At 48.6% G+C, this 21,773-nt stretch overlaps 2 protein-coding genes across 2 annotated transcripts; one reads left to right on the top strand and one right to left on the bottom strand.

The window, feature by feature from the left end:
• Nucleotides 1-1,931: 1,931 nt before the first annotated feature.
• On the top strand, nt 1,932-16,066 carry htra1b (HtrA serine peptidase 1b). The gene is made up of 9 exons (XM_047032506.1): nt 1,932-2,549; nt 5,757-5,856; nt 6,593-6,797; nt 11,539-11,733; nt 11,984-12,016; nt 12,644-12,770; nt 12,860-12,917; nt 13,023-13,118; nt 15,402-16,066. The coding sequence occupies exons 1-9, from the start codon at nt 2,090-2,092 to the stop codon at nt 15,568-15,570; spliced, it is 1,443 nt and encodes a 480-aa protein (XP_046888462.1). The 5' UTR covers nt 1,932-2,089; the 3' UTR covers nt 15,571-16,066.
• A 1,936-nt stretch (nt 16,067-18,002) lies between these two features.
• On the bottom strand, nt 18,003-21,723 carry c13h10orf88 (chromosome 13 C10orf88 homolog). Its single transcript, XM_047031633.1, has 8 exons — nt 21,443-21,723; nt 21,049-21,271; nt 20,668-20,865; nt 20,448-20,517; nt 20,109-20,348; nt 19,544-19,751; nt 19,123-19,357; nt 18,003-18,638 (listed from the first exon to the last, which is right to left on the bottom strand). The coding sequence occupies exons 2-8, from the start codon at nt 21,213-21,215 to the stop codon at nt 18,407-18,409; spliced, it is 1,350 nt and encodes a 449-aa protein (XP_046887589.1). The 5' UTR covers nt 21,216-21,271; nt 21,443-21,723; the 3' UTR covers nt 18,003-18,406.
• Nucleotides 21,724-21,773: the final 50 nt, after the last annotated feature.

A 21,773-nucleotide genomic window follows, 5' to 3' on the forward strand; every position in this document is an offset into this window, starting at 1 on the left:
CTTCTACTGACAATACTGTGTTATCTAATCCATGACTGCTGAAGCACTAATGAGCAGGAAAGCCACATGTTGGAGTCCTCCATCTTTCTGGTGTTGATGAGGCCGCAAAGGACAAATTCTCATTACTTCTGAGGGCCATTTGAAGTGTGTGTGGGTGTGTGTGTGTGTGTGCATGTGTGTGTGTTGTATGTGTGACTCATACAAGCCGGGGATCAGTTCAGAAGGCATGGGGGTGGGCCCAGAGAGGTTCCGGGAAAGTAGAGCTCTGTGTTTGACTTCCCTCCAACACCACTCACATCATTAACTGTGGTGATGAGATGTCCAGGGCCCCTTTAACACGCCTGCTGCTGGGATGGACTGGCAGAACCAGCAGATACATGGTTTATTGACCAGGAGTGGATTCTTAGATCCACACAAACACGATCTGAAACAATAACTCAGAACGTCAATATACTCATAGTTTTGGAGCTTTGCAGATGGAATGAAACAGGGCAAATCCACTCCCTGTTCTCTCTGCACATCTGAAGTACAGTATGGCTACCGGTCGTAAGAAGCTGGGAAAGCAGAAAGAGAGAGAGAAATCGGGAGAGAGAGAAAGAGAGAGAGAAAGAGGGAGAGAGAGAAAGAGAGAGAGAAAGAGAGAGAGAAAGAGGGAGGGAGAAAGAGGGAGGGAGAGAAAGAGGGAGAGAGAGGAAGCAAGGTAGAGTGGAAGGGTGAAAGAAGAAAAGAATGAGAACAATATTAGAGAAGTGGTGTAACCGTCCTGGTTGTCCGACTTGAGGTCATAGTTCTCCCTCCCTCAGGTCTCCTCAATCCCCATCTCTATGGCGATGAGGGTGGTAACAAAAACACAAAAACACAGAAAGAGAACGTGAGAAAGGGAGTCCCAGGGCACCAACGGAAATGAAGCATCAAGCCAGAACTCTTCAAAGGCAGCAAGGTCATTCGCATCATGAAATAGCAGTTTGAAGCAATATTTAGACACTTTTCAAAATGTATCTCTTTTGAAAGCTAATTTATGAAAAAATGAACAGAATAGGCAGGAGGTTGTTTGCCGTGGTGGGGTTCCAGTCAGATGCCACAGTATGGATGAACCTTCCAGAACACTGACGCATTCAGGCCCTCTCCCTCTGCAAACTGGCACACGCCTGGAAGTCCCAGCTCTGGGCCTGTCAGCATTACCCAGAATGCATCACTCTCATGCTAATCCAGAGCAGGCAAATCAACTCCCGTTAGAGATTATTACAGAATGGGATGTCTCCAATCTGGATGGGGTCTCAGGCCCAATCACAGATTAACCAGAGTAGACCACATCATCTCTACAAGCGTTGTCTTCCAAAGACACGACAGGTGAGATTCAAAAGATCTGGGTGGATTTGTACGGTACCTTTTGGTCATGAAAAAATTCCCCTCCACCAGGGAGAGTGACTGCTATACTGAGCACACTGAGGCCTGGCCAAACATCTGACCCAGCTGTTGGCTAATGCAGGCGCATGCCAATTATTTAACGGAAAGATCGATGCTTAAACTGCATGAAAATGCCCGAAGCACAACTGAAGCTAGTCCAATAGTTTTTTGCACAACTGTCTTTGAAGTAAGTTGCAAGATCAATGCCAGGGAAGCAAGTACAGTCGTAATCATAACAATGATCGGATTGTACCTTTGTAGTTATCATATTTTTTTAAAACAAAAGTTTGGAGTGGAGAAACGGTAGAGTGTATGTGTGTGTGTGTGTGTGTTTGTGTGTGCGTGTGTGTCTCTGTGTGTGCGTGTCTGTTGTATTCTGACATTAATTTTGTTCTTTTGTGAGGGGTTGGGGTGGAAGGCATTTGTGCTTCTCCCCTCTGTAGACGTCATTTCAGTCAGCCAATCATCTGTCTTGTTTATACTGACTACAACGTGTCGGTTAGCTTTATAAACTTCTGCAACTCTAACATACCGCTACATATTCTGCCGTCTGGGTTGATAGATGAACTAAGTTGACGTTAATTTTATAAGAGGCTGACCATTATTTTACGTTTATTGATTTTCGTTGTCTAAAGATAAGTTAGTGTCGTTAATTTAAAGAAAAAACGAATTCCCAGCCATTATGTTTTGGTCCATTTTCTGTACATGCATTCTTATAGCACCTTTGGTTTGCGAGGCAAGAATATCCAAGCGATATGTAATCGGTTGTCCAGAGAAATGTGACAAGAGTTTTTGTCCACCGATCCCCGCTGACTGCCTGGCCGGGGACATCCTGGACCAGTGCGACTGTTGTCCGGTCTGTGCGTCCGGAGAGGGCGAGGCATGCGGCGGTACTGGGCGGCTAGGCGACCCGGAATGTGCTGACGGGATGGAGTGCGTGGTAACAGACGGAGTTGAGCCTTCAGCAACTGTCCGCAGGCGGGGAAAGAGCGGCGTATGCACGTGCAAAAGTTCGGAGCCAGTGTGCGGCAGTGACGGGGTGTCCTATCGTAACATTTGTGAGCTAAAGAGAGTGAGCAGCCGGGCACTGAAACTACAGCAGCCTCCGGTCATCTTTATACAGAGAGGAACCTGTGGTAAAGGTATGTGGAAATATTGGGGTCTGACATCAGAGCGCCGTAGAGAGTGTGTGATATTTCACAATTAAACTATGTCGGTAATGAGGATAAAACCATCATTTGCTGTGAACTTTCTCTGCAGCCTTGGCCCAACATAAAATCTGGGTCATAAATGATCTCTGTGTCTGAGTGATAGATCGAAGTGAGTGACACATGATTGTGCATGTGCACCGGTTTGACCTTGAGACCGAGTGGAAGACTGAAGAATTGTAATGGTGGAGCCCAGACCGTTTCAGGATTCTTCCCACCCCTACCCCCTTCTCCTGCATAATGTTCTTTCTGTAATTAACCAACTGGCAGCCATCCACATGCTGATGGTTGGGTTTTTATTTGGCACTACACGAGCTGTAAACCTCAGCACCTCAGTCGGTGTCCTGTGCCCTTGTTTATCTACCACTGCTTTTCATCCGAGATCACCCTCCATGTTATGCTAAGAGGGTCAGAGCTTGTTGACTTGAAGCCAGGATGTTCTGGGTTCACTGCAGTATGCAGTGTGCTTGGGTCTGGATCTCATAAGCTTGTGTGATGCTTGGCTGAGAAATGGACGTGTCGAAGGGACATTCACAGTCACAAGCACTGAAAGTTAACACCAAACTAAATCGCATCATCTCCTCCTTAAAGCTTGATCTCTCCTCTCCAGCCAACTCCTCTCAGTGTTTTCGGCTGCATTTCATTACTGAAACGTAGCATCCTGTCCTTGTCATCTCCTTGGCAACTAATCAATGTCAAACAGTGGAAATGCAACCCTCAGGTACAACAGACGGTCGTAGCTTTCCCCATGAGGTCAGATGATTAGTTTACATTCAGTTTGACCTCACTGGGGTTAAAATAGCTCCATATGCAACTAACTCAAACCAGACTAGTCTTCAATTATCAGAGATTTCCTGCGAACCAAGCCAAGACAGACATGGAAGTATCTCTCGCTCTCTCTCTCTTTCCCTTTGTAGCTCTGACACTCTTACACATACACACATTTAGGTAGAAGCCTTCTGTCAAAGGTATTACATGATCTTACTCACTATATTATGTCAACTCCATTTTGGAGTGAATTGTATAACAGGTTTGCATACAGATCTAGATCAATTGGTTCATACTGAACCATTTTTAGTTGTCATGAATGGACTTGTTCTGTACTGTATGAATGTGATTGACAGGTTTGGGCACAAGATCAACACAGTTCATTCAGCAGGTAGATGCAGATAATAAATGAGTGGATGAAAATATCTGAATTGAAGCAGTAGGCATTCCTGAACAAATGTCTGCAAAGATCATGATGTTTACACATAAGGAAACTATCATATTTAGTCACGTCTCTGTCCATTGGGATGGAACCCTGGTTGAAGCCCAAGCATCTACCATTAGACCGAGATACATCCCTGTGGTTCAAAGAGTTGGCTCACATGACGCAGGAAATGCTTCCACATCACATGACCAGGGCACCTCCTTACTGCTAAACTGTCGGTTTGAATGGCATGGGGCCTGCTGTGTGAACGGTTGCCCAGTCAGACTGACACAAACATTATTCAGCGGATGGATATTTTCCTCTGCATTTTCCCTCTCTCTTTCCCACCCTCCATCCCTCCCTCTCTCATTCTCTCTCTCCTTCAAGCAGCAGGAGCTGGCATTTATAAACCAGGTTGAAAGTGCTTGCAGCTCAGTCAACATTAGTTTAGCGGTGGCATAGAAAAGTTGGGCAAAAACGTACACAAACACTACACACTCACACCAAAACGCACACTCTCAACACAGCTGTGCAGGCGGACAGCATAACACTCCCTTCACTGTACTGCCAGGGACCGGGAATACACAAACCCAAGGGTAGACAGGGAGAGAGAGTGTGTGAGCAGTATGTGTGGGTCTGGAACGGTCTGGAAGATTGGATGAGAAAGAGGATGAGAGAATACAGTAGGTCAGTCAACTGGCTGTCAGTCAGAGAGGAAGGCGGTAAATCAGCCAGGCAATCAGACAGCCAGCCAACCAGACGGACAGCTGGTAAATTAGTTGCCACCCAGTATCGGGTAACTAAAGGGGCAGGAATAGATAGGCTGGGTTTGTGTCCTAGATTCAACTGCAGGTCTGCTACTTACTGGAAACCCACACTGGAAGGCTATGTAGCTTTCCTTTGTGTGTGTGTGTTCATGTATGCATCTGTGCATACGTTTGTGTGTTCATGTTTGTGTGTGTGGGTGCATACTTGCGTGTGTTTATAAGAAAACAATTTGTTTTTAGGTGATGAGGCATTAAGATTTGATGAAAGCAGAAGCAGTTACATGCTGTGTCAGGTGTGTAATTGAGCCATGCTTTGCATTCTCTGTCTGTCTGTCTGTCTGTCTGTCTGTCTGTCTGTCTGTCTGTCTGTCTGTCTGTCTGTCTGTCTGTCTGTCTGTCTGTCTGTCTGTCTGTCTGTCTGTCTGTCTGTCTGTCTGTCTGTCTGTCTGTCTGTCTGCTATTATGCCATCCCCCCTCAGTCTGTCTCTAATTTCAACATAAAAGCTATCAAGTACATTTTCTACTCTCAACAAATAGGGATTTTGAGGGATGAACTTCCTTTCAGATATGAGGAAGGAATTTCACCACAAAGGGAGTCCAAGATACACTCACAAATGACCGACAGAGGTAGGGTCACATTTAGTAAATACAGATGTTTAGAGCATAACTGTTTTGAAACCTGAAGGTTACACAAGGTGAGTTACAAAAGGACGCTTACAAAAGCTTGATCTTGCTGAGTCACATTCTCCCTTGTTAGTTCAGCCTGGAACACTAACACAGAAACAGCTGATACCCCAGGGTTATTACAGATAGACTGGTGTTATCGATGGCGGAGGGCTGGCGAACCCTCAGTCTGCTGCCTCTATCTCTGTTTACTGTGACATGGACGCAGGATGTCCAACCTACTCTGGTTAGGTCCTGGTCAAAGTAGGGCTAACACACTCTGTGGTGAATACATGAGACACCTGTCTTCAGAGATTCTTCCATGCTGTGGAAGTGTGTCTACAGCACCTTTCTACGCTTCTTAACGCTGTGTCTGTGTGTCTTTGAGGTACACACTGGAGACGTAAGACTGGACGCCAGCGCTCCAAAAATCCCTTGCTTCCTAGCGCCTGTGCGTGTGTATGTGTGTGTGGTCATGTGTGCGTGCTGAGTTGTGCGTTTCTGTGATGTGCCCTCCAGGTCAGGAGAACCCAGACAGTCTGCGTCACAAGTACAACTTCATAGCCGACGTGGTGGAGAAGATTGCGCCTGCTGTGGTTCATATTGAACTGTACCGCAAGTAAGACCCTCCATCTCCAGCCGGTAACCTGACATCTGTTCTGCATAGACAGCCTCTGGAATTCCCAGGATCATGTCTTTGATAGCTTGACAACAGCTGTGTTGATGTTACAACCATAACAAATGTAACAACAAAAAGATAGTTGTATGTTGATTGCCCCACACACACACTTTTCCCCCTCTCTTTCCTGCTGTATGTCCCCATTTCTTCCTCCCCCTCTCATCCCCCCTCTCTTCCCCCCTCTCTTCCTCCTCTCATCCCCCCTCTCATCCCCCCTCTCTTCCCCCCTCTCTTCCCCCCTCTCTTCCCCCCTCTCTTCCCCCCTCTCTTCCCCCCTCTCATCCCCCCTCTCATCCCCCCTCTCTTCCTCCTCTCATCCCCCTCTCATCCCCCCTCTCTTCCTCCTCTCTTCCCCCCTCTCATCCCCCCTCTCTTCCTCCTCTCATCCCCCCTCTCATCCCCCCTCTCTTCCTCCTCTCATCCCCCCTCTCATCCCCCCTCTCTTCCTCCTCTCATCCCCCCTCTAATCCCCCTTCTCTTCCTCCTCTCTTCCCCCCTCTCATCCCCCCTCTCTTCCTCCCTCTCTTCCTCCTCTCATCCCTCCTCTCATCCCCCCTCTCATCCCCCCTCTCATCCCCCCTCTCATCCCCCCTCTCTTCCCCCCTCTCATCCCCCCTCTCTTCCCCCCTCTCATCCCCCCTCTCTTCCTCCTCTCTTCCTCCTCTCTTCCCCTCAGGATGGTTTTCACCAAGCGGGAGGTGGCTGTGGCGAGTGGTTCTGGGTTTGTGGTGTCGGAGGATGGCCTGATTGTGACCAATGCCCACGTGGTGGCCAATAAGCATCGAGTGAAGGTGGAGCTCAAGAGCGGCGCCAGCTACGACGCCAAGATCAAAGACGTGGATGAAAAGGCTGACATCGCTCTGATCAAGATCGACCTGCCGGTAAGAACAAAATCTCCTCCCGCTTACTTCACTCTCTTTCTCCCTTTATCCAATCCTCCCTGTCCCTCTTCTCTCTCTCTCTCTCTCTCTCTCTCTCTCTCTCTCTCTCTCTCTCTCTCTCTCTCTCTCTCTCTCTCTCTCTCTCTCTGTCTCTCTCTCGCTCTCTCCCTCTACTCGCCCTAAACCAATCCCCCCCTATCCCCTCACAGAGGAAGACGGAAGATAAACACCATTTGTCTGTCTCAGATCATCTTTTCTGCACCAACACACACTTCATCCATTTATGAACAGAAAATTCCCATGTGAAAGAAAAAAACATTTCATAACATTCACAGGGAGCAGGTTTCATTTTAGTGTGGTGGAGCAGCCTAAGCAGGATGCTTTGGCCCCTACCATGATGGCCCGTGGAATTTGATACAGTGTGTGACTTCAGTTCAAAAGCACCACATTCTATGGCAATGTAAGGAAGGTTTCATCTTTCTTTTCCTCGGCAGTCTAGCGGGTTATAAACAGGGTTCAGACATGCTTGTCTTGGCAGCTTTCCTTTGCCTTCCCCCTTTTCCTCCCAGGCTCCCCCTCCCTTTCCCTGCCTCTTTCTCTCCATTCCTCTCCTCCCTCCTCACCTCCCTTCATTCCTGTCCCTTTACCCCCCTGCCTCGCCCTGTCTCCATAACTCAGTCAACTGAGGTTTGGATGTTTGAGTGTTGGGGAGGAAAAAGTTGTTCTGTCTGTGAACCAGTTTCAGACTGCGTCTTTGTTTGGTATGGATCTGAAGGCTTGTGTGTGTGTTTGCATGCCAATGTGTGTATGTTGGTGCCTAACTATAGCAGGGTAGCAGGTCGGTGCATGTGCCAGTGTGCTGCCTGGTACCAGGACTGTGCTTCACGTACTACAGCGGAGACAGACGTCTCTTAGGCATGTATATGCTTGTGTCCACCGGCCACCCTAACTACTGTTTCAATGGTGTCAGATGATGAGTCTGAACAGGTCCCTGGCTTCCATCTGGCTTCCACCTGCAGTACATACAGCTACTTTACCATATGGATCAGTCAGAGACATGATTAGTCAGACATGTACTCATCCTGTCGGGTTATTGGATGCTGCTGCTTTTTCTTAGAAGTGAAAGGCTGGTTCTAGGTGCTCATGACCTGTCATCCCCTAGCCAATCACTGCTGCCCAGGCCTCAGAGTCTCTTCCACCAAGTGAATTCCATTAGACCTGTGGCATGTCTCCAGGAAGTCACACACAGCTTAGATCATCTTCCCTCTTTTAGCAGACCAGTCCAAGAGTAAACTGAAGCAGAACCTACTGTTCTGGGTTCTGCTTCAGGCTGTCCGGGTAACAGGCTCTGCAGTCCAGTTGTCAACATGTCGGTCTAACACGAGGATAAAGGCATGGATACCCCACCCTGCAAAAAGTTCAACCTGCTGTATAACAGCTGGGGTGACATATGAAATACCTCCATTCTGAGCGGTGTATTCTAGTTCACCAGCATCACACGCTCTTTTCCTTTTTTGGCAGAGAAGTGAACATGCAGTATACAGGTTCAGGGTTGAATCTGTTTCAAAGGGAATTCCTCTGGATTTGAATCACTTTTGAAAGCTGCGTTCCGGTTGTTGACACAGGACTGCGATGGTTAATTATACTGACAGCTTTGTCTTTGAAAGCCTTTAGTTGTGGTTGCCAGGTTTGATGTGGTTGAAGGTGTGATTAGCTACAGCATGTTATTGTTTTGTCGTTTAACAACAGTTTGCACAAAAAGCAGAGCTGCGGTGCAGTGTTTGCCCTGTAATCTCATACAAATTGAGGTGTTATTGTGCAACATAGTTTTCTGAAATTTCTTGCATTTAATTTTCATATGCTTTCTTGTACATCCAGTATGGATAAGACATAAGGATAAAAGTCCATTCTAATCATGTAAATGGAATCATGCTCTGTTTACCCCGAAGAATAGCCTCATTTGTTGTTTACATTGTGTACATGCCTATAGACAAAGGAACTTCCCGGAACCTGTGTAACTTCATGGTAAAGCAGCTGTCCTATAGAAGGTGGGAGGGGGGTGGGGTGTTACACCAGCTGTCCTATAGAAGGTGGGAGGGGGGTGGGGTGTTACACCAGCTGAAGGCCAACATCTGGCCTCTACTGGGATGTCAACAACTAACGAAAGATTTCTCTTCACATGATGAATCCAAACATCAGAGGGGAAATGCAAACTTCTTCTGGGTAAACATGGGTTATGTAAACAGCAGTTTTGTAAACATCTGTTAAGCAAACAACCATTAAATGAACAACAATTAGAATAACAACTGGTAGATAAGCAGTGTGTTCCTGCTCCTTTAGCTTGACAAAAATGTAAGTTGCATGACTAACCCTCACCTCAGTGGGGAGTAGGACAGGAGAGGAGAAGAGCAGGCCTGTGGGTGAGCTCTGCATACCTGTGGTTTGAAGGACATTGTCCAGGACGCCAATCAAACAAAAGATCCCACAAAAAGACAGACAGACGGAGAGAGAGAGAGAGAGAGAGAGAGAGAGAGAGAGAGAGAGAGAGAGAGAGAGAGAGAGAGAGAGAGAGAGAGAGGAGGAAGAAAGTGGAAGGAGATGTGGAATAAGTGAGCAAGAGAGTTGGCATCGGGATCACTCGTTTCTGAAGAGTCCTGCATTCCTGCCAACGCTCAATCTGGTCTTGTCCATCTCGCGTGAGTCACTCTCTCTCTCTTTCCTCCCCGTCTCCGTCCCTCTATCTCTGCCCCTCATCGCTTTTTCCCCTGATGCGTGTGGTAAGATCCAGAAGTAGGTCACAGTCTAACCTCTGTTACTCAACAGTAGATTGATAACACATGTCACTCAGCAGCAGGGGGAGACAAGTGTGTGTGTGTGTGTGTGTGTGCATGTCACCGTGTAGACCTCACACTAGCTAACCATTTACAGGACTCAGACTCAGGGATGTGGAACGTTGTTGAGAGACATCAACCTGAGGTTCCTCAGAGAGATGTACATTCAGCTGCTCCCAAGCTTCAGGAGTGGAAAGGTTACTGAGACAATGCAGGACTAAGTAGACACAGACAAGTTCAATGTCATTTCTTCCAATCCGGGGCTTTTGTTATGTGTTTATCTGGGTTCATTTTGTTAAGTAACTGTTTGGCTGCTCCAGATAGACATCATGGTTTCCCAGCAAGTGTGTCTGGTGTTGCTTAGTTACGTCAGAAAGTCTGCATCGTTCCAATAGGCAGACAGTGTGTTCTGAGAAGGAGCAGCCTGACCAAGGCCTGGAGGACAGGCCAGGTCCTGGCTCCAGTCTAACCATGAGTATGGATGACAGGACAGACACAGGAAGTGATATTTTTGTGTCTGTCAGAGGATGACTTTCTGGGCTACTTCCTGATACAACACAACAGATAGTAGGGGGTTCTCTTCAGTGTCATGGGAGAAAAGGCAATCCAAATCTGGGTTTGATTGGCTAATATTTTTTACGTGTAATTGTGAGCCTATGAATGCTAACAGCACTGAACAGAAGGAAACAGTTCATCTTTAGATATCTCTCCTCACCACCATCCTGCCAAAGGAGAGAGCCAAGGACAACAGACAAACAGCAGTTCCAGTTCTCCACGCCGTCAAAGATAACCCATTTTTATAACCCTATTCGAAAGTGGAGAGAGAGCAGCCTTACTTGGAAACCTCCCTTTCAGTCATCCTTAGTTGTCAAATGATGAAGACGCTGCAAAGTTTATCCAGTTTGTCTAGTGCTGACTGGACTGGGTCAGTGGATAATTAAGGGTCATTGACAATGATCATTGATAGTTCCACTTCCTCCCTCTGTAGTCTCAAGACAGTACTGGACTCTTATGGCATCTTGATAGAAAAGTTTTTGTGTGCATGTGTGTGCGTGTTTGTGAGTGTGTGTGCGTGTGTGTGTGTATGTTTGTGTGAGGCTTCAGATGTTCCAGCACCCAGGGTTGAAACTCTGCAGACCTGCATGTGTAGTCCTTACTGACTGCTGTCCAGACACAAATACAAACACAAACATGGTCTAATGCCACACACAGACACACACACACGCGCACACAGACACACATACACACAACAGGTGTCTCGTTAATCACACTAATAGCAGCAGCCCTGACAAGTGACTCCCTTCCTTTAGACGGCTCCTGTGTCATACTGACACGCGAACACACACACACACACACACATGAATTCACAAATACACACAGGCAGACCATATCTGAGGAGATAGATGTTGTATGTGTGTATGAGAAGGAAGAAGTTGACTAGATGGAATCTAGAGCAGGCCACATCCGCTGTGGAGACTGACTGGATCCCACAGGAAACTCACATCTCAGTCTGCTAGGATGGTTTTTCGAGGTGTGTGTGTGTGTGTGTCTGTATGAGAGTCAGAGTGTGTATCTAGCCAAGGTGAAATCAATCAGTGTGTGACAGACAGGCATCTGGTCCCTGTGACCTCCCTGGGAGCAGACTGCCTGTCCAGCTGGAGGAGTCCTCAACTTTGGGGGGGCTGGTGGGGGACAGGGTGATGTGTGTGTGTGTGGGGGGGGGGGGTTGCTATTCCTGTACCAGGTCTGGATTTCTACTGGAAGGATTCTCCCTAGACTCTGTAAAGCTTACACTGTATCTCAGTAGAACCTGAACCCTCAACCTGTCTGTCTGCCTGTCTTACTCTCTGCCTGTCTCTGCGTGTCTGTCTGTGGTCTTCCACAACTGACCTCTCTCTCTCCTGTCTCAGATGAAGCTGCCTGTGCTGCTCCTGGGCCGGTCAGCTGACCTGCGCCCCGGGGAGTTTGTGGTGGCCATCGGCAGCCCCTTCTCCCTCCAGAACACGGTTACCACGGGGATCGTCAGCACCACCCAGAGGGGGGGCAAGGAGCTGGGACTCCGCAACTCTGACATGGACTACATCCAGACTGATGCTATCATTAATGTGAGTCTTATAGAGGAACCAGGCACACTCACACAGTAACTTTTTGTGACGATGCTATCACATTAAACACCCCCATGGCCCTGGTCTATATGGGGGTAGCTGATGCAGCGCGATGCAGCTGGGATCTCTATCAGCACAGAGCTCTTACTGTGGCAGACAGACTGGGGCTTGTTGTCCCTAAGACACAAACAGGAAGTGTAGATGTGTGTGATGAACCCTCTAACCTCTCCCTGCGCTTGTTCATTTACAGTACGGCAACTCTGGAGGACCCCTGGTCAACCTGGTAAGGAAGGAGTCCTCATGTTCAAACACATCACACACTAGCTATTGGCATGTGTCAAGTCCAGGATGCGATGTACTGTAATCTATCAGTGATGTGTTTTATGAAAACATGCTCATAGAGACATGTGTAGATGTAGGGGTGTTGGATTGCAAGCATCATGACAGAGGCACAAACGTGCTCTCTGTTTGGCTGGGTATAAACAGGTGGAGCATGTCGTTTTTCTTGCAGCTATCCAATCAGATCAGTGTATGCGTTTGAGACCAGGGTTGGTCCCTACTCTCTGGGTGGATGAACTATGTTTCACTGGATTCATTCAGACAAGTACGACTCTCAGGAGAGAAGGCGTTTTAGGTTAAGGACGTGTTGCGATAATGCATGAGGGTCGCACATACCAGATAAGACTGCATGAGGCCTTAGGTAATGCTTGGCAAACTGTCCAGCCTCGCAGCTGAGAACAATTTGTTTTCATAGGTTAAGCGATTGAAAACACATGTTAACTGAGAAAATATGAGTTCATTAGATTTAATTTGGAGACGTGGGATTTATAACGTGTTTATGGCGTTTTAGGAGACTTGAGGAGCCAGGTTTGAAGGGGAGCACTAACAAGGATGTGTGTGTGTCCTGCAGGATGGTGAGGTGATAGGCATTAACACCCTCAAGGTAACAGCAGGCATCTCCTTTGCCATCCCCTCAGACAAGATCCGCCAGTTCATGGCAGAGTCTCACGACAGACAGGCTAAAGGTACAGCCTCAGGTGGGTTTCGTTGTGTGTTTTTCTGTGTGTGTGTGTGTGTGTGTTACTACTCACAATCCTGATGTTCACGTGTTCATCTTCCCTTATAGGAAAAGCTGCCCCCAAAAAGAAATACATTGGAGTCAGAATGATGAGCTTAACATCAGCGTAAGACATGGGCTCACCAGTGAGGTTAAACACATACACAGATGTCGCCCTGTCGGTAAACAAACACATCACTAACCACTATCCTCCTGGTTGCTTCTCACACAGACTTGCCAAGGAGCTGAAGGAGAGACAGAAGGACTTCCCTGATGTCACGTCGGGGGCGTATGTCATCGAAGTCATCCCCAAAACCCCGGCCGAGGCGTGAGTATCTCAGCAGGCTGTCTGTAGTCTGTACGACCGTGTGTACCTGGAGCTGACCCTCCCTCCAGAGTCAGACTGTCTGTAGTCTGTACGACCGTGTGTACCTGGAGCTGACCCTCCCTCCAGAGTCAGACTGTCTGTAGTCTGTACGACCGTGTGTACCTGGAGCTGACCCTCCCTCCAGAGTCAGACTGTCTGTAGTCTGTACGACCGTGTGTACCTGGAGCTGACCCTCCCTCCAAAGTCAGACTGTCTGTAGTCTGTACGACCGTGTGTACCTGGAGCTGACCCTCCCTCCAGAGTCAGACTGTCTGTAGTCTGTACGACCGTGTGTACCTGGAGCTGACCCTCCCTCCAGAGTCAGACTGTCTGTAGTCTGTACGACCGTGTGTACCTGGAGCTGACCCTCCCTCCAGAGTCAGACTGTCTGTAGTCTGTACGACCGTGTGTACCTGGAGCTGACCCTCCCTCCAGAGTCAGACTGTCTGTAGTCTGTACGACCGTGTGTACCTGGAGCTGACCCTCCCTCCAGAGTCAGACTGTCTGTAGTCTGTACGACCGTGTGTACCTGGAGCTGACCCTCCCTCCAGAGTCAGACTGTCTGTAGTCTGTACGACCGTGTGTACCTGGAGCTGACCCTCCCTCCAGAGTCAGACTGTCTGTAGTCTGTACGACCGTGTGTACCTGGAGCTGTCCCTCCCTCCAGAGTCAGACTGTCTGTAGTCTGTACGACCGTGTGTACCTGGAGCTGACCCTCCCTCCAGAGTCAGACTGTCTGTAGTCTGTACGACCGTGTGTACCTGGAGCTGACCCTCCCTCCAGAGTCAGACTGTCTGTAGTCTGTACGACCGTGTGTACCTGGAGCTGACCCTCCCTCCAGAGTCAGACTGTCTGTAGTCTGTACGACCGTGTGTACCTGGAGCTGACCCTCCCTCCAGAGTCAGACTGTCTGTAGTCTGTACGACCGTGTGTACCTGGAGCTGACCCTCCCTCCAGAGTCAGACTGTCTGTAGTCTGTACGACCGTGTGTACCTGGAGCTGACCCTCCCTCCAGAGTCAGACTGTCTGTAGTCTGTACGACCGTGTGTACCTGGAGCTGACCCTCCCTCCAGAGTCAGACTGTCTGTAGTCTGTACGACCGTGTGTACCTGGAGCTGACCCTCCCTCCAGAGTCAGACTGTCTGTAGTCTGTACGACCGTGTGTACCTGGAGCTGACCCTCCCTCCAGAGTCAGACTGTCTGTAGTCTGTATGACCGTGTGTACCTGGAGCTGACCCTCCCTCCAGTCAGGCTGTCTCTAGTCTGTACGACCGTGTGTACCTGGAGCTGACCCTCCCTCCAGTCAGGCTGTCTCTAGTCTGTACGACCGTGTCTACCTGGAGCTGACCCTCCCTCCAGTCAGGCTGTCTCTAGTCTGTACGATAATGTGTACCTGGAGCTGACCCTCCCTCCTAGTCTGTACGACCGTGTGTACCTGGAGCTGACCCTCCCTCCAGTCAGGCAGCACACCCTGGGCCTCAGGCCCTGCTCTCCACGTCTGCACCATCTGTTCCCTGGTCCCCAGAGGAACCCTGTCTTTGTCCGTTCAGACCAGCGTAAACAGAGCTGGAGCATCTCCTGTGTGGGAAGCGGACAGGCCCCCTCTGGGTCTGCAGTCAGAGAGGTGGGAAACAGGAAAGAGGAGATAGATAGGAAACGCCCCCCTGAGATCTCTGTTCCTCTCATGGTTCTTTGTCCTCTGCTCTGAGAGAGACACAGGCCCGTTGGCTTGTCATGACCGCGTAAACAGCGCGGTGGAACAGTCACTCGGTTTCCCAGGATGCCCTGTGTTTCTGGAGTGTGTTTGTGGCCACATGAAAGAATGCCTGCTGACAGGGCAGGCTCCCATACTCCAGACACCAATGGCAGCTCTCTGGGTGGTGGTTTCGTGGGAAGCTCAAGACAAGTGGAGCAAAAAGCAGATTTCGAAATGGGGATTTTAGTTCCAGAGTTGTTTGTGGCATGGGAATGGAAGTTTATCTTGGTTGCACTAAAAGAAACTCTTAGATCGCATGGTCAATAATCACTGACAGTAGCTAGTGTAGCCATAACGTTTTTGTAGTTCTTCAGGTGTTGTTTACTTCAAGCTGTCTCTGTTCCTGACGCACTGCTTCTTTGACACATTTGTATTTAAATGACTGTGTTCACTTTTCATGAAGCCTTTTTTAATGAGGCATTTCTGTACTGCATCTATGAATACCGTAGAATACACATAACAGTGTCCTCTCTCCTTGTTCTATTAAGGGGTGGTCTGAAGGAGAGTGATGTCATCATTAGCATCAACAGCCAGCCAGTCTCCTCAGCCAGTGATGTCAGTGCCGCCATCAGGAAGGATGAGTCTCTGAAGATGGTGGTGCGGCGAGGGAACGAGGACGTCATCCTCACCATCGTCCCCGAGGCCATCGACCCTTGACCTCCTACCAACCACGAGCTGGGTCTCAGTGTTTCTCAGCCAATCAAGGACTTTCAACAAAAAAAAATATTTGCCAGCTGGGTGTGTGTCTGGAGCCACGCCCACTTTAGAAGCTGTAACTAGTTTGTCTCCTACTTCCTGAAAACACACCATTCTACGGTGGCCTGAGAGGCCCATAACTTACCTCTGGGATCTGACATCCTTCTAGGGAATGACATGCCATATTTTAGTCCACTGCGCTATTCTTGTTTATTATTTTCTGTTCAACCTTGTCTTAAAGACTCTTCTTCTATCGTCAGTGAAACTGACACATCTGTTGTTGTGCTCTGTCCAGTCTCAGATCAAACCACCTCAGTCTGTTTACAGAGAAATGGTTGTTGGAGGTAACCGTAGTACAGTTTCATAGTTGTTATTTTGTTGATACTGTGTTTTTTTATCCTTCAGTTTATGTTTTTGACGACAATTTCACAAAAGGAATAAAGGATTTGGAAGTGTTGTTCTGGTCCCTATTGTCCTAGTTACACTGTCACAGAGTTGTAGGATCCAGTCAAGACTATAAGTGGTGGCCACTGAACTATTACTAGTTCTGCTTTCAAAACAAAGTCCCATTGTGACACATCTCCACTGACAGAATAGGCATGCTCCCTGCCTGGGTGACTGGCTTTCAGGTCACATGTTCTTGTGAAGTCTGATTCTTGGGACCTGTTTCTACAATGCCACAGTTTAGTCATGATCTAGCACTAGATCATAGTACTATGTACTGCATACACTCGATCTAGAGGGTTGTGAGTAGTGCCAGCCGGCACTTAAGATCACGTCTCTGTCTGCAATGTTGAGGAGATGATTGCAGCTCAAGGATCTTAGGTTTATGTGTCGCCCTCTCACGGTAGCCAACAAACACTACACTTCGTCTCTTCCTCTTTACAGGCCTGGCAGCGGTCGTGACCACCAGTCATCAAACTTTAATGAGAATGTTACAGCCAGCCGAGGACCAGTGAAGGAACTTTAATATGAAAACACTGGACCCTATCCTGCGGAATCCTTGTCAGGTTTACACACAGGACCGTGAGTGACCATGGGTGACCAGGGAGGGAGAAAGGGGGTGCAGAGGAAGAGCAGACAGACAGAGTGGGCAAAAAGGCTGTGTGGGTGAGAGAGAGGGACAGGGAGAAGGAATGGGGAGGGGAGCGGTTCCATTTCATGACTGTTTTCCCTCAGCTATGTTCTCTGAGTGACCTAGCAGGGTGCGACATGACGTGTCGTACGAGGCTGAAGGCAACCATGCATGAGGTGATGTGTTGGCCTATAGGCAGAGGGAGCGGCTTGTTATGCAAGCCACTGGTTTACAGAGAGGAAGGCTGGAACTTGTCCTCCCGCTGCTATATGGTCCTGGAGCACCAAGTCTAACTGGACCAGGGGGACTGATGTCATTTGTAACATTCGCTTCAAATGTCCTTGATTCTGGATTTTATCATCCAACAAAGTAGCGGTAGTGTGTCTGTTGCGTGACAGTTCAACAAGATGTTCAACTGCAAGACATCGCTTCATCACGACGTACTTCCTGAACATGAGACTATCAGACTAGAGTGCAAGACGTTGATGTGTCAGCGGACCCTGAGGCCATACAGGCCCATCTGATCAGGAGTCCTCTACAGACAGATGTCACTGTCATTCTCTCTCAGGACAGAGACTAACGCCGCTGTTCCAGTGAAGCAAACAGTTTATTAGTGTTCAACTAAAACTGTGGCTGTGATACTGTGTGGATGTTTGAAAACATCCATTCTCACAACTGAACACTACCCCTACAATCACACAGACACTCTTCACAAACACCCACCCTAATGTTGACCGGCTGACCTCTTCAAAGCTCAGGAAAGTTCCATAAGGACAACCCAACGTCCACACTGATCCGACTTGACTCGTCTCTTTGTCCATTTCCCAAAGCTGACTCATCCGGCATGCAGCTCTGGAGCATCATCCAGGCAGGCAGGCTGACTGGCAGTAAGTTTGGGTTATTAAACAGGGCTGTTGACACAGTTGCGACCATTTCCTTTCCTCAGTGGCCCAGTCCAGGTTCTGCTGCAGAGCTGCAGCTGCGTCCTACTTCTGTTTCTGTGTACACAATACCATGGGCCAGTCACCCTCAATTTACATTCAATGTTTACAATAAAGATACATTAAAGGGATAGTTAACCCCAAAAACATTACAATCTGATTGAACTGACTTACCTTGTCGAACTTGGGAGTTTGTGAACTTTGTTTTCCAGCCCACAGCAGCAGACAGGCAGTAGGTTTCCATCCACCTGATGTGGAAATACTGTATAACTGAAACATCTGTCCTGGTACATGTGGCATAAACATGGTCTCACTGTGGTGACTCAGCAGAAAGCCAACGCAATCCAATAGAAAACAGACACACAGGGTCTAGTATATAAATATATTTAATGTTCACTCTGGTTCATACAGTTCATAATCAGTACAACATTGTTCATACAGTTCTCAGAAACCGTCTGTGATGCTACAGAGTAAGTAAGAGGTTTAACTCAATCACACAAACAGACAGGCAGGCAGACAATAATATTATGTTACAAACATGTACAGTAAGTGGTCAAACTAAAGTCATGACCAGATCAGTTGGAATAGTGCAAGGAATCAAGGACTGGGTCAGTATCTGGGTTGGAGCCGATGAGTATGGATTCAGTGCAGCGGATAAGGCAGGAGCAGGGGGCTGGAGACAGGGAAGGGGGTAGGGACAAGGCTGGGGCTGGGGATAGGGCTGGGGACAAGGCTGGGGGCTCATGTCAGTGCAGGATCCAGGCTTTGACATGAGGATCTGTTATGTTCCATTCAGGGTCTGGGGTGGGTGGATGTGGTCAGGGGGGGCTACAGAGCTGGTCTTGGCAGGCTGGCTCAGGGTGACCAGGGGCAGGGCCTGCAGTAGGGCCTTCTGCAGTCTGACCTCCAGGGCGTCCAGGCGCTGGTCCATGTGCTCCTTCAGCCTCCTCTCCATCTGCTCCAGGCGAAGCTCCAACACCTCGTCAAGCCCTCTGCAGCAGCCCTGCTCCACACTGGGGGAGAGGGAAGGAGGGGGTGGAGGTGATGGAGGGAGAGACGCAGGCAGGAGAGAAGGAGAAAGAGAGACAGAGCAAAAGAAAGAAAAACACCAAGCATGCATGAATACACAAACCCATGCCACACAAAACACTTACAGTACTTTAGAGCTATAACTCACGGCTTGTACAGTCACTGCTAGACAGACACCTTCAAACACAAACACCACCAAACCACAACACATCCACAACAAAGCCTACAAAAGGCAGACACCCGCCTGTTCAGCAAAACAGCTGCCTCCCACCCACTCAGACATGCCAGTCACTCAAACCCATCTGGACTTCATATCCCAGACTGCTTCCCACCCCTATACACCACACAGGACAGTTACACAGCGGTCAAGACATGAACACGGCAGTTTGTTTTCACACGTTGGTTTTATGGGCCTGTGCCATTTACAGGCCTCCTGCCTGTACTCCTCCTGCCTGGTCGCCCACTCACCGCGGCCCGTTAGCTTTCCTCTCCTCCTCCTTGGCGGCGGCGTCCTCAAGGCGTAGCTGCGTGACCTGGCCACACACACTCTGCAGCATGGGGAGGAGGTCGGGGCTGAGGGGGCAGAGGCTGCGCCCCCGTCCCTGTCCTGGCGAGCCACTCAGGAAGGGTGACATCATGTCTGCCAGCCTGGCCTGGTTGGCTAGGCTGGTGGAGGAGGAGGGGGAGGGGGTGGTGCCAGCGCCTGTGGACGGTTTCTGGGTCAGTGACTGTAGTCTGAAGATGAGGGCTCTCATTAGCTAAACAGACACACATTATCTTGTAATTGTATGTTTATTACTCTGAAGGTAAGATAAACAAAATGTGAGGTTAAGGTTGGTCAAATTATTTTCTTTGCTACTGGAGGAACAGCAATGAACATGTTTCTTACCTCCGTCTTGGAGAGCAAGACCAGGGGAGTCTCCTCCTGAAAGGGCTTCGTTCTGGGTCGGTGGGACTGGGTCTGTTGGTCCTGTGGTGCCTGGAGGCTGGGCCATGGTGCCTGGTGCTCCAGGGAATCTGGTTCCTCTAGCCAGGGCAGAGAGAGCCCCACTGCCCATAAGGAGAGGCAGGAAGCCCCCGAGCACATCTGTTTGGTTCTGGGCGGATGACAACAGTCAGCAGTCACATGTCAGTTGAGGAAAATGTCCATTGTTTAGTGAAGAACAATAGAGCTGTGTTAACATACAATAAAGCGATTGTTTCCTCCCTGTCAGCTTGAAACTGATGGAATGCAGAAATTCTAATTCTACCCACACTTATCAAACAAAAAAGATTTGGAAAAAGCCTGCTTCTTTGCAATGAGCAGTACCCAGACTGGCTGACAGATTAACAACAGACATGATTAAGGGATAGGTATAGCTCAGTGATGGAGCGTTTGACTTCAGATCTCAGAGGTCGAAGGTCCAAATATACCTCTTTAAGTCGCTTTGGATAGCTGTCTGAAATGTCCTCACCTTCTGCTGGATCTGTACCATGTCCATGAGGCTCTGAGCCCCAGGTGAGAGGCTGGTACCCATCTCCTGGACCATGGACTGGACACGCTCCATGTCGATGCTCTGACCCAGACCCAGACCCAGGCCCAGGTCTGGTCCAGGCCCCGGGCAGGGGACAGAAGCATCTGTGGGCTCCAGAGGTCGCAGTCCCATCACCACCCTCATCACAACCACACTGGTCCGTCCACCTAGGGACAGTAGCTGAGGAAACACAACACACAGTCAGACAGACAGAGGGTCTCCAGTGACTGTTAGGGAGACAGCGATTTGATTTCAATCACAGAATTCAGCCGAACCTACCTTGACGTCACATGCTCTGGATGGACAGTCCAGTTCCATGTGTTTCCTGTAGAAGGGCCCCCGTTCTGCACTAGCAAACATCAAACACAGGCCAAATGTGAGTCTGGAGAAACTGTCACACATCTATCTCACTCTCCACTAGCACTGATGCTCATTTTATTATGTAGCCCTGGAATGAATGGGGACCCAACCATGAGTGACCCTCTATCCGTCCAGCTACCTGTGCTGCTCTGTGCTGGCCTCTCTCTCCCCTCTGCAGGTGCCACAGTAGTCCCCTGACTGGGAGTAGACCTCCACGGTGCGAGCCTCACTGACTATCAGGAGGCTGGAGATGACAGCAGGACACTGAGGGGGACACTGCAGGGTGATGACACATGGAGAGCCCTCTTCCACCTGCTCCAGCAGAACTGGGGCACAGCTGAGGGGAGGGCGGGAGAAGAAAGAGGCACACACATTAGGCTTGTAAATGACTTTGCTGTGACTTGAACACAACTAGGTAGCAGAACATTCTTCCAACAGCATGGACGGTGGTCTAATTGTTGTCACTACTACTGCCATTTTAAAGTAAAGTGATTATTTGAGCAAAACCACACCCTCTTACCCTTTTGGTGTTTCTCTGTCAGCCTGGGTGAGGTCAGTGTTGCCGTTAATGTGAACAGGTAGAAGAATATCTGCCAGCTGATGGTCCTGGGAAGTGCAAGTCCATGATGTTTGTCCCAAAACTGGATGGTTTTCGACCGCATTAGAAGACATGTCGGTGTTGGACATGATGCCACTTCTTGCTCTGAACCAGCGACACGCTCGGACGGTAGCCAAATAAATCACTGACGAAAACAATCGTATAATTCTTTATTTGCAATATACCAAAATAAAAACGTCACTAGATAGTTATATCGCCTAAAAGTCTGGCTTTTCAGTGACCGATAAGCCATACGAATGTTTTAACTGATGAGTGATTCAATAATATAAAAGTACTGGTAGAGGCAGCCTACTACCTAATAACGTCTAGCTAGCTTGGAGCTAACATTTCCAGTAGCACAAACATAGCGAGGCAAAACGGCTACGTTAGCAACTTATCTTCAGATATTCCGGTAGTCGTCAGTCATTAAAATAATATTCATAATTTGTATATGAATAGCTGGTTTATTAAAGCAGATGAAACTCCAATTCATCCTCATCACATGATCTAGTTAGGTCGCTGTGGGACTTGTTTAGACAATTCGTCAATTCGCCGCGACAGTAAAGGATAAAGACCAGACCAAAGGGAGCGGTCCGTTTCTCGCCTGAACTAAATGTTGTCATCATTCTTTGAAATTTTGTCATAAT

This window comes from Hypomesus transpacificus, chromosome 13 (genome assembly GCF_021917145.1).
Source record: "Hypomesus transpacificus isolate Combined female chromosome 13, fHypTra1, whole genome shotgun sequence".
Classification (NCBI taxonomy): Eukaryota; Metazoa; Chordata; class Actinopteri; order Osmeriformes; family Osmeridae; genus Hypomesus; species Hypomesus transpacificus.